Here is a 12,498-nt window from a genome sequence, read left to right as displayed (position 1 = left end):
CTGCAGCAATATTTTGACCGTGTCCCTACCGTCTGAAATATTTTTTGAAGATCTCCAGACTTCCACAACCCATCGACATACCGACGTTTAGCCGGTCGACTCCATCTGTCCTAATTCATTTGTTAAGGATTAAGATGACCTAATTATCGCACAATCCAGCCACACAGGCTCGGTTACATCTACGGCTGAATGGTCTAGTAGTATGATTCTTGCTTTGGGTACTTCAAAGAACTTGATTGCAAGAGGTCCTGGGTTCGATTGTATGTCTTTCTGCGCTATAACGGGTCTAAGCGACATGTGAACTAACTGTAGAATAGCCCAGTTCAGCCCAAAGTTGACTTTTTGTCTTTTTGGTGTTTTTGTCTTTTATTTTCGTTTTGAGTGATGGTCGAGCCGTTTAACATTGCATGCAGTATTCAGACTGCCCTTATCTCCATATGTATGAAACCTAAACATAAAGAGAACGCCTACTGTGTTTCAAGGTAACAGCGTTCAGAATCCTTCAAAGACTTTCTCGTTACTCTTCCCTTCAGGCACTCTTCTTAGCGCGGGAAATACAGTTTTGATAACACTTACCATTTTCATCTACACTTAGAACTGGAAGGCCACTCACGGTCCATTCAACGTCAAAATTGCTGGTGTCGTCTGGAGCCGTGACGTTTGGCACAAAGGGTGGTGTCAGCTCTTGCCTTTGGATCGCGTCCCAATTCAGATTGGCGAAGAAAGGGTGTTCTCGTACGTCCTAAGCCCAGAAGCGTTGATCAGGATCGCGCTCAAACAAGCCCTTCAACAGAGTCTCTGCGTGCGAGGGTAGATCCGAAGGAAAGTCCGCGACACGGTCCAAAATGGCGGTCAAGACCTCGTCCTCGGAGTCGCCGGAGAACGGTTCCCTATGCAGGAGCATCTGGTACAAGACCACGCCGAATGCCCACCAGTCGACGGAGAAGCCATAGTCGTGTCCCAGCAGTACCTGGTTGTCGCCTTCAACATACATCCTTTTATGCCTCTCATGTCACTGACTCACCTCGGGAGCGACGAAGGTCGCACTGCCCGCGAAGCTGCGCGTCCGCGGGCGCGTCAGCAGCTTCGAGTTGCTGAAGCCGACGAGTTTGATGTGGCCGTTGCTCGCCAGCAGGATGTTGTCGAGGCTGACTCCTCGATGGAGAATGCTTCGAGAGTGCAGGAACTGTAGAGCGAGGCATACTTCGGCCGCGTAGAAACTGGGAGAGATAGAGATACAAGTCAGTAACTCTTGCCCCCCGCATGGGCCGGGGCCACATCTGTGAAGGTTTGGTTTCAGCACCAGCCCCCGGGGGGCCCTACCTGGTCCGAGACAACTCAAAGCGCCCTTCCCTCAGGTGGAACATCAGGTCACCTCCTGCCACGAATTCTGTGACGAAGAACAAGTGTGACTTGTTCTGGAATGTGGATTGGAGAGTAATGATGAAAGGGTGCTCAAGAACCTGGGGTCGAGACAGGATCTCCTTCTGAGCGAATACGCGCGCCGCCTCGTCCTCGCCAAAGATGGATTTCTTGCGAACAGCCCGCACCACGCAATGCTGCCCGTCGAGGACGGTCTCGGCCAAAAGCGCATCTGCTGTGTTGCCTCGTCCGATGCGTTTCAGGAGTGTGAAGTCGTCAAGGCTGCGTGGTTGGCCCGCGAAAGACTCGTTGCTGTTTCCTCCGTCTCGGGTATCCATAGTTAAATACCGTTAGAGACTCAGCGACATGGTTTTTTGAAGGTGCGAAAGGAGAGGGGGAGAAGTATCGGTTTTCTATGTCTTTCGTCTTTCAAACGGTGTAAGATTTGCCAAAAATGCATTGTTGGCTGCACTTTGGTGCATTGGTACACGGCGTCCGCAGATAAATAAATACATACTTTCTCGGGTATTCACCTCCAAATCTTCCCTTACAATCAATATCCTTTTCCCACAGTAACACTTCTTCCACATTATGACCGTTCAATACCCGCGCTGACCCCTCCGTCTCCTCATACATCGGCTCATCGACCAGTCCCAACCTTCCCACCAGCCATGCTATACGATGACGCCTTCTTGACGAGTACAATCGCATGCCCGCCATTCAAAATGCAAGATAATTCCGTAGTATACAGTCCCAGTTATACTCCTTTCCAAGGCTCTTATGGCAGGGCCTCCCGTCCCATTGGCTTTTCCCATATCGGCCCCTGCTATACACATGCATGTCCACATATAGTTGTTTCAGCGGCGTCTGAATCCGTGCTGCTATGGCCAACAGCTGCGGGGGGTCGAACCCGGATGGTATGGTGCTTCTGATCTCCCAAGCAGTGCCTTTCAGGGGACATATGTAGTCAGACAACGACCATTCCAATATCTGATCTTCCCTCAATGGGATCGATGTGCTCGCTCAACATGGCTCTCAGGAATCCCGAATACATTCCAGGGTTACCTGGCATTTCGCTCAGCCAGATCGATGGCAATCGTCACGACCGGATGGTCCTGAACTCCGAAACAGACTGTCAACATATGGAGGAGTTTTGGGCTCGGCGTCTGCGTCGGTACTCGCATTCACGCCGGGGGGGAAGAAATTTCGACATTTGACGCAGATAGTCCATCCCGAAGTGGCGGCGTCGTAGCGGATCTTGGCCAGCTGCGACTTCAACTCGGCGAGTTCGTTCTCGACCCTGCGTGCTTCGGCCTTGCGCTTCTCCCTGAACGCGTGCTGTGCCTTGCGGTTCTGCTCCCGCCGTCGGTGGCGTCGCTCTTTGTCGGACAGCACCACTGGGACAAGCACTCCCCGGAGCGGAGTGTCTTCGGCAGACCTCAGATCCAGTCGACCGTAAGACGAGCTTGGTGCAGGACTGGGTAAGTCTCGAGGGAGCATGTACGAGCCGGACAGCTGGTGGTGTCTCAGGGAACCGATGTCGGAAGAATCCGATTCGATGACGCTCGATGCGCGACGGATGTGTTCTGCCTGGGCGCTCTCTTCGTGGAGCGAGTCGAGAAAGAAGTCGACAACCTGATTGGGGTCGTTGTCCTGATACATTGACGAGGGAACAAATGACCAGTCGTGATAGTCCGTCATCGGAATACCTTGATAAGGATCAGAGGTGAGATCTGCAGCACCTGGACCTTGCTGTGTTGTCGACAACATGGTGACGGGTGGTCTGACGCTGTGTGCTCGGTAGTGGCTGAGGATGTATGTCGTGGACTCGGTGTGGTGAGGGTGAGTGTTCAGTTTTCAAAAGTTCAATCAGTACCTACTGCAATGGCCTGAAGTCAACGTGATGAACCCCCCCGAACAGGGCAGCCATCCATCAGACTTATTATACCTGCCAGCATGCCTCCTGCCACATGCCATTTGTAAAGTGTCAGTAACTTACAGCCAGGGATCTCTGGGCTGCTTGCTCATTGTCTTCCCAACCGGAGAATTGGTGACGCAGAGGGCTTGCAACAGAGTCCGGGGTAAAGGGTAAAGCGTATATGGCGCTTGGAAACCCCCCTTGTATTTTCCGACGAGAGAGAGAGAGAGAGAGGATGTCGAAGGAGTTTCCCCCACCGCTAAGCCCGTCGTGGATGGCGACGGGGTTTGTTATCGGCGGGAAATTCGCGCAAACGATGCTGAGTCAGTCAGAACAAACACCATGAGAAACTTAAGCACTTATTAGTAGGAAGTCCATCCAAGCATTTTGGACCCAAAGACTAATCAATACTATTGTGTCACCGGGCGTTTTTGTCATTGTGTGCGTTCATTCACTGTCTCAGTTTCCACCAGCATCGCCCAAAGCACCGCCAGCCACTTACGCGCGCCAGAATGCTTTCCCAACTCCATCAAAAGCTCAAAACGCCTTGCTAGACGTGAACATAAGGTTCCAATGCTCAACGCTCACTCAATGTTGAGGATGGAACACGATCTCGAAAGTTACCGGTGTCGATTCCGAGGCGACGTCGTCGTGTGTTGTTGTGCTTGGGCTTGCTCTGCCTCTGCCTCTTGATCACTCTTCCTCAGAGTCATCTGCCAGTGTTCGACGGCACCCGGCGACGCTTTCCTCACCATTATCTGTGCACAATTCAATCAGCCTTGCTTTCTTTCTTCGAATTGTTGGCGGAGAGATGGAGGGGAAGTCGATGCGTGGACACATGTGCTGGTACACTGGACAGAACATCCACTTACCCATTTCAGTGAATTCTCGATGTGGCTCATTCCCTTATCCTTGCCTTCGGCGTCGTTTTTCTGAGCGTCTTTCACCTTCCTCTGCGCCGACCGATTGTTTAGAAATTTTCCTACCCCGGCAATTGGGTCGTTTCGGCCGCCGCTCTGCGCCGGTCCCAGGACGCTAGTCAAGGGGGCAAGAAGGTCACCGTACGCAGCAACTTTGTCTTGTGGATAGGAACCGGGAACGAATCGCATCTGTACATCGTTCGGAGAGAGACCGAGTTCCCCGTCGACGTCTTTTGCTTTGCAGATACTGTCCATTTTCCACAGTGTCAGTAATCGTTCCTCGTACACAGAAGGGTGTCTGAGACTCTCAGTCTCTGAGGTGGAGGACACTAGGTAGGTAAGAGGTGCGTACCATATTTCCAGTCCGTTCGGGATAAACATGTTCAGGTTGGCTTTGGAGAGGACTCTGTTCACAAGCGACGCGTGGCCAAAGTGACTTGCTAGTCCGACTCCCACTTGCCCTGCCATCAACCCAATGGCTGCAGCACCAGGTCTAAGCGAAGGTTTGGTCAGTCAATATTCATGTGCTGCCAAGATGGGGTTGAGGAGAGTTGGGTTGGTCAAGACTCCGAGGACGGCGCAACTGCTCCAGAACTAAAGGGAATACTTACACGAAAAATCCGGCAATGGTTGCTCCTGCTTGAAAGAGTTTCACCTCCGGGTTGGGAATGCGGGCCACATTGATGGCATCCAGAACTTCCAAAAATGCCCGCTCCGAGATTCCGTATCGCTGCAGCTCGTCGCTGTATCCTCGCAGAAACGGCGATGAGTCGTGGTAGTCTATCTGCGGCAGGGCGAGAGGACGAAACTGTCGGTCGACGTCACGCCCCGCTCTCGGACGGTAGGGAGACTGATCGATGGACCTTGGTCGCGGGTGAGAAGTGCCTTGACGATCACGATAATCATCTCGGTGTCCGGCGTTGTTGCCCGTGAAGCTTCGACGGCCTTCATCGTCGTTGGAATATCCTGTCAAGCGTGCCGGGGACGACGGAACTGGGTAAAGACTGTATGACGGAGGAGGGCCGATTTCCCTTTCTTGATGTTCGTATTCATTTTTCTGCCTGCGTTGAGGGGAGGACGGTTGATATGTTTGCCTGCTGGTCGAAGGACGTCTCTCCGGGGCTGAGTATTGTCGGCGGCCCGGGTAGTGTCCTTCGCCTTCGTACCTGTACCCGTGCGCATCACGCTGGTACTGCCACTGGCCGTTGTTGTCTCTGGAGTCGTACGGCGACGAGGTCCCGTATTCTTGTTGGTCGTACTTGTGGTCTCTGCGTCGAGGCTCGGGCGACCTGTAGGCTGTTGATCCCGGGGAGGGTCGCCTGCTGTCGTTGTGCGAAGCTCTAGATCCCCGGAGCGGCAGCTTTCGTCCGTTCAAGCCATTGTTGACGCTGGGGCCCGAGAGGGCGGACCCGATGGTGTCTCGGAGCAGTCCCATGACCGTCGGATGTACGTCTGTCTTGGCTCTTGAGGGCCGGTAGGCGGGTGTCAAGGTAAAACCGTATATATACGGGGTGAAGGTTGCCGGCGAAGCTCAGTATAATTTATTCGGTAAATTTATCACACAGAGTGTTCCTGACTTTTTGTTTGGTGGCCTCTCCAAAAGGACCAGGGCCAGATGGCAGGCCAGGGTCTGGTCGCAATATATATACATATACCTAACGTCGATTGACCATCTATGTATGCGTTGTTGGTGGTGGTGGTGGTCTAAAAGTCTGACACTGCCGCCGATCTACTCGTATACCTATACCCCCAGTAGACCTTTTTCGCGAGCCCTGCACCCTTGTGCTGTACGAAAAGGTAGATCAGGTTACTGTCGAACCGATCAACCGACCCAACCAGACCCTCTCCGGTGTGAGGCAGCCAGGACCTCGGTTCGTGACGCATACCTATTTCGGCCAGCGACGCCCAATGCTGGAAGTTTCAGCCCCCTGTAGGAAACAATTAAGCGGCAACGAATCACGGGCCACGCAGCGTACAGGGAAGTGCAGATAATTCTAACAGCGTCACCTCGTCCTACTTACCCAAGGCGGTTAGTGTGGTGAGTGGTCTTTGTCTGGGTCCTAGACGAGCCGTGATGTAACTTGTTGGTACTGTATGTACAAAGGTACCTTTTAGCTTCTTAACATGCTTCTTTTCCTTCGCCGTAAGTCCCCCCACCAGGTTTTGCAACAACCTAGTTCTGCAACAACGCGTTCCTCCACCCCACCACATTCCTACCACCAACTTAACCAACTACCACACCACCAATTAATCATGAATCGCGCGACAAAGGCCTCAAATCGAGAGATTAGAATCCAGCAAGCCATTACAGAGTTTCAGAGACGCAAATACTCTTCTATTCGCGCAGCCGTAGCCGCGAATGATGTGAGTTATTTCACGCTTAGTTGCTGACTATAGAGTACGTAATCACTCTCATTATCTCACGAGTCGCAGTAATTATTATCGAATTAATAAGAGATTTTATTAAAGAGTTAGATAGTTGATCTAGAGGTATAAGGACACACACCTAGTTATAGAGCTATATAAGATCTCGCTGATATTATTAGCGAGGTAAATAGCGGCTTTTAACACGTTAATATTAACTAGCTATTATAATATCTAGAATGTTATTCTAATATTAAACTTAAAATAGATTAAAAGATCTATACTAAGCGTATTAACTATACTCTTTTTGAGCTTCTTGAGCCCTAGTTTAATGACTTAAAGGTCGTTAAAATGTGATATTCTATATAGTCTAAGAATAGCTATAATATAGATGAAGCTAATATAGCCCTAGATATCTATAGTAATTAATTAGTTATTAGAATATTAGTCATTACTAAAGTACTTAGAAAAACATTAGAGATATAAGAATAGATAATAATTATTAAGATAATATTAGCTATTAACTAATGTCTATAATCACTAGTTATCTTTAAAGATTAAGCGCTCTAAATAACTTAATTTAATTAGGATAGTTTTGTCTATTAATATATAATATTTAATAATGACTAAATATTAAATAAGATAAATCTCGCTTAGCTAGACCTAATATTTATATCTTAAATAGTTATAAAAGACACTACTTATAATGTTTATTAATTACTATTAATGAATAGCTACAAGAGTTATATTATATATAAATTTATATAGAAATACTTTCAGAATAATATTATAATATACTACTTATTATCTTATTTAAGCTATATTCTTTAGTCTCTTAATCTTACTTATTTTTTATTTATTAAATCGCGCTATTAAGACACCCTAGCTAATCTTACTAAGTTCGATAATATAGCCCTAATTAAGAAGACTAAGTTTCTTTAGATATATTAAAAGGCTAGCTAGAAAGGCTTAATAGTCGTCAATATCAAGGCTAGCTAGAAAGTTAGTGATATATATTTATGAAATTCGTGGCTATCTATTCAATCTAGCTAAGTTCTAGTTAATAAGGAAAAGGCTCAATATAGAGTATATATATTATCTTTATATAAGCGAAAAACACTTAATAGCGATATCTATAATATACTAATTAATAGAAGAGTATATAGCGAATCACTAGTGTTAGCATCTTAGCGTGAAATGCTATCTTGTTTTATATGTAACTAGCTCAAAAAGACAGGCCAGATTATCGAGTGATTGGAGTGGGATACTAGGCAGAAGAATAAATAAATAACTAAGCTACAGAATGGCCTAGACTAGGAGAAGATCAGAGGGTAAAAGGGCAAGGCTGTTAATGTGAACGAGATATTTACTAGTATCGAGAGTATATAGCTAGCTAAAGAGGCATTAGAATAAATGGCGCTAACAAGGATAATAACGCGTAGGCCTAGATAGGCTGCAAATGTCAGGAATGACACTAGTAACAACCCACAAGGGGTATTCATGTCACAGTTCTATATAAACGATCTAGTTGGTTAAGCAATTGAGACTTGTTCTGTTGGTGGCGTTGAGGAATTAGTGTTGCAGAACTAGGTTGTTGCAAAACCTGGTGGGGGGACTTAAACTCCACCGCCAAATGCCCAAATACAGCCAGGCCATTATCAGAGTGCTTATTGTTATTGTTATTTGCTCAGCCACCGCGGTCAAAGCCGACCCCAGAAGCCCCCCGTTCTCGTTCTCCATCTCGCTCCCCATCTACCGCTCTCGTACACAGTACATACTGTGCCTCCCTCGTCGAAGGGATCGACATCCTGGGATTGATCCACCTGCTCGTACCGTAGACCCCAAACAAAAGCTTCGTCAAAGCTTGTGAAGCCCGTCACTGACAGTCTATCGCCCTGGAGGACCGCAGGAGAGACAAAATCGGTGCCTGATCTTCAAAGTGGGCATTTCTATTTCCGTTTCAACACTCCAAGGGCGACTAGATATCACGCGATTCACGAGGCGATACCGTACACGGATCCCGTGAGAGTGAAACCCTAAGCCACCTGGTGCGTCTACTGGCTACCGTATTGAAGTATTTCTATTCTATTTCAACGGAAGCTCTAATTTGAAACCCACAAGCAAAGCACCTTGTACTTGAATACAACGCCATCTTTCACCCCAGGCAATGGACAGCGCTCTCAGCCCATAAAAACACCGATATCCTGTGTTGACAAACTAATGCATGCGTACGCTAGCTGTCCTCTATCAAGCATTCAAAAGTCGCTGATTGATTTATTGGTCGATGACTCAACCCGTGAGATCCCTCTGTGTCCTAAGCCCTCACTTCTAACGTCCGTTTCCCGTGGCGCCCACGTCCCGAGCATATACTGGACCTGGTTCTGGTCCAGGTGCGGGTCCTCGAGGCCCAAGTCTTTGATCGCCGTTTCCCCTCGAGCGTGATTCTCTGTGAAACGTCGTTAGTCGGCTTGGAGTCACGGTCTCGCAATCTCTCCTATGTTCACATCTACAGAAAAAGGACCAGCTTAGAGACCTGCCGAGGCCCCTTCGAAGAACACGTACATTTCGTCCTGATCTTGGTCGTACTTCTCTCTTTGCTTCTTGAACAACATGGTTCCAAGAGCGGCCAGACACATCGTGGCTCTGCTGCTACCGGCTTGATGTTACTGGTGGATGGCAAGTCGAAAGTTGGGTTCTGTGGAAGTGGCTCGATAGGGGTTTGAGCTTTTGGTCTGTGGGTATGTAGGGTAGAGCTGGGACGCTCACTGTTACGTGTGTGTTGTCCATCGAAGGGAGATGAGGATTGCGACTTGGATTTAAATAAGTCGTGGCCCCATTGACGGTTCATGTGCCCATAACAGAAGACCGCTTTGCCTCGCGCTTGATACCACATGCAACCCAGTCTCCGACATATCGGACAGTCGAGGTAGCTAACCTAATGTGGTTATCCTTTCGGCAGGGAGATATTGACGCGCCCTTTCTCGCGCTTGATACCAAATCGATCAATATATTACCCACATTAGTCTTCAACCTACCCAATCAAAAGATCCTCGTAGGTCAGGCACGAAGGCAGCCGTTTATTCATGACCAGGGATAGCGTGTGGGTCACAGAGTAGTCGGTACCCTGCCGTTGCCACCCTCGATCATCTCATACGATAGCAAGATGGACGCCGCGTCATGTTCATCTTACTTTTAGATCCATATGGAGCGCTAAACTTGCGCCCCAGGCGTCTGAATGTAATTCCGGAGACCCGGGGCATACATTGGAGCCTGGAGAGCCTCGAGCAAATATTGTATCGGCCTGTTGGCATGTTGAAGCACCAGCGAATTCTATAAATCGGCATTGGACCCTCAGGGAAGAGGAAGCAAGTTGTGTGGCAATCGTAGCAGTTCAATACGATCGCCATACAACATCGTCGTGTTCTCATCGGTAGCAACGTAAAAGATTATTATCAACAGAAATGGAGCAAATGTATCCTGTAGGCATAACGTGTTGGCATTCCACCATATACCGGACAAGCAAATACAAGGCTCGAGGTTCAAAAACTTACCAGTCTTCCAGTTTGGCACCTTCCTCCAACATGGTGGCCGCTTCCTTGGCCTGAGCAAGGTCATGGAACCAAGCAAGCTTCTTTAGCCGGTCGATAATGTACATTTTCGCTTCCGGAGGGCACACTTCGGTCACAGCAGTCACAGATAGTGGCCAAAGGAGTGTTCGCGCCATCATTCGAAACGCCGGCGGGAGTAACTCCAGGGAGTAGGGTACACTGGCAAGTATGTCATTGATGAGCTCAGCCGCTTGTTGAGTGGCCTTTTGTGGCAGTTCCATCCAGATCTCGGAGAGGAAGGATCCAGGCTGTGGTTCATTCAGAATGACGCCACGAGGACTGGGGCCAGAGGCGAGGAATATCTTTTCATTGATTACCATGCGAATCAACCGTACGCTGTTGAATAGGAACGCATCCCGCTGAGACTGATATGTGTGTATGATGTCTCGATAGGCGCAGACCTTCGCCCCTTTGGTGGCTTTCCGCAGTTCCTCATCATCATTTGGGACATTGATGACCTGGTACGGCATATGTTTCTGTTGCATTTCTAATAGCGCCGCCAAGTCGGCATCAAGCTCCAAGCACTTGGTCACAAACTCCGTGGCCAGCGTTCCTTTCATGGAAGATAAGATTGTGACATATCGTATCATGAGGATGAACAGGTGACGCAGGATATCGTCAAGACCAGAACATTCTGTCGTCTTTCGGACCGGGGTAGAGGATTCCTGTAGGAGCCGGAACGGCATCGGTATCGGGACGTTGTATGTGCCACATTCGGCAATCGTATTGATGGAGGCATGATACGTAAGGCGGCGGCCCAGTTCAGTGTCAACCTTGGCAGCTTCCCTCAAAAGTAAAATGTTGGTCGAACCACGGACGTGCAGAACCCAGTTGCGTGGCGAACTCCGGCCGCTGAACGTCAGCGCCTCGAAAGTCGTGAGAAGAAGGACACAGAGAAGTGTCTTGTCGAGCACGGCCGTACGACGCTCGCTCAGAGCTTCGTTCGTTTGCCTCAGCGCCCTGGCGTAGCATGAGCGAGCCTCGCACATCAATCTGTGGGAACCATAGTGAAGAGATAACGCGGCCAGGGACGGTGCGTAGACTGCTTCCATGATATCCGCGTCATCTCTCAGGGCTGGCAAATACGCGGGCAAGTAGCTGAACGAACTGGTCTCCGCGAAGACGGAAAGGAAATATCCGAGGGCGATTTCCGCGGATGGTGCCGCAAGGCTGAGTACCATGGGCTGTCTCGGTGGTCTTTGTCGTCCTACTCCTCCTTTTCCATGGTCTTCGTCCAGCGAGTGAGGGCTGAACCTCAACGAACGGTCTGTACTAGACGTGTGGAGGACTTCAGATTGGGGCTTCGACTTTCGCCTTTGCTGCCTGTTGTTTCTTGCCCTTTGCACGACATGGGTGGTCTCGTCGCGAACGTTCAACTCCTGCGTGTCACGGTACCCATAACAGGGGATGTGGAGCCGTAGGCACGGTGAGCATTGTGGTGTTTGGAGATCACACTAGCAAGGAAACTCAGTCAACTCGAATTCAAAGTGATCAGTGGCGGGCGTCCGAGGCTAGCAACCATGGCGGTTTCATGGATGCCAGAACGCCTCCGGGATGGACTCTCAGAAGATGGAGTACAAAGCAGACATACCTTCCGTCGCTTGTCACGACAGGGTTGGCACGCCTTGGATAACTTGCCGGAGTAGACCATGAGCAGGGCGGCGTCGGCGGAGACGAGCTTGACTGGACGATCCCTGCTCGTATCTCTTGGCGGAACCTATGCGGCTGACGCTGGCCAGTGTGAAAGCGAGGACGTGAGATGTGCGCTGTCGAAAGATTGACCGCAATGGGAGTAGTGTACAGCCGTCGAGAAGCATGCTGCGGGAAGGGAAGGTGTTTCGAGGGCGGCGTCTTTGAGCAGACACACTCTGGTCCGAGCAGCGACTAGGGCCGCATACGGAAGACTCCGCGAGCATCTGCCCGACAAAGTCCACAGAATTAGGTTTGTGAGGCTCCTTATCAGCACGTCGGATTCTTTGGAGCGGCACGGACAGGCTTGAACGGGACTGATAATTTCCAGTGAAGAAACTCAGTCCTCGCATCGCTCGCGGCTTGTTTCGTGAGCCTATTTCTCACCTACAGACCCGTGCCATGCCAGCATCTCATCAGCTCCTGAACAGAACGTGCTTCATTCAGAGTACATCTATACCTCTGGGACTTGCCCGTCCTCGGACTCTTTCACAGGGTCGACAAATCAAGCTTTCTATGTCAACTCCAGTGCCATGCCGATCTTCCTTACTAACCATCAATCCTAGCAACGCCGTATCGCCCACGTACATAAGACCAGTTTAACATTTCCGGAATACGCTCAGTCTGTGATAAGTTC

The 12,498-nt window shown here is 49.5% G+C and overlaps 4 protein-coding genes across 4 annotated transcripts; all 4 read right to left on the bottom strand.

The window, feature by feature from the left end:
* Positions 1–742: 742 nt before the first annotated feature.
* Positions 743–1,700, bottom strand: PV08_10118 (uncharacterized protein; the record flags this gene model as incomplete). The annotated part of the gene is made up of 3 exons (XM_016384433.1): positions 743–970; positions 1,025–1,220; positions 1,324–1,700. The coding sequence occupies 3 exons, from the start codon at positions 1,698–1,700 to the stop codon at positions 743–745; spliced, it is 801 nt and encodes a 266-aa protein (XP_016231035.1).
* A 739-nt stretch (positions 1,701–2,439) lies between these two features.
* Positions 2,440–3,132, bottom strand: PV08_10117 (uncharacterized protein; the record flags this gene model as incomplete). The annotated part of the gene is made up of 1 exon (XM_016384432.1): positions 2,440–3,132. One exon carries the CDS (start codon positions 3,130–3,132, stop codon positions 2,440–2,442), a length of 693 nt encoding a protein of 230 aa, XP_016231034.1.
* Positions 3,133–3,900: 768 nt separating this feature from the next.
* PV08_10116 (uncharacterized protein) lies at positions 3,901–5,635 on the bottom strand (the record flags this gene model as incomplete). Its single annotated transcript, XM_016384431.1, has 4 exons — positions 3,901–4,038; positions 4,153–4,447; positions 4,553–4,693; positions 4,812–5,635. 4 exons carry the CDS (start codon positions 5,633–5,635, stop codon positions 3,901–3,903), a joined length of 1,398 nt encoding a protein of 465 aa, XP_016231033.1.
* A 4,476-nt stretch (positions 5,636–10,111) lies between these two features.
* Positions 10,112–11,823, bottom strand: PV08_10115 (uncharacterized protein; the record flags this gene model as incomplete). Its single annotated transcript, XM_016384430.1, has 2 exons — positions 10,112–11,626; positions 11,764–11,823. 2 exons carry the CDS (start codon positions 11,821–11,823, stop codon positions 10,112–10,114), a joined length of 1,575 nt encoding a protein of 524 aa, XP_016231032.1.
* Between the last annotated feature and the right edge of the window lie 675 nt (positions 11,824–12,498).

Source organism: Exophiala spinifera (genome assembly GCF_000836115.1).
Source record: "Exophiala spinifera strain CBS 89968 unplaced genomic scaffold supercont1.8, whole genome shotgun sequence".
Lineage (NCBI taxonomy): Eukaryota > Fungi > Ascomycota > Eurotiomycetes > Chaetothyriales > Herpotrichiellaceae > Exophiala > Exophiala spinifera.
This window is presented reverse-complemented; position numbering and strand designations above follow the sequence as displayed.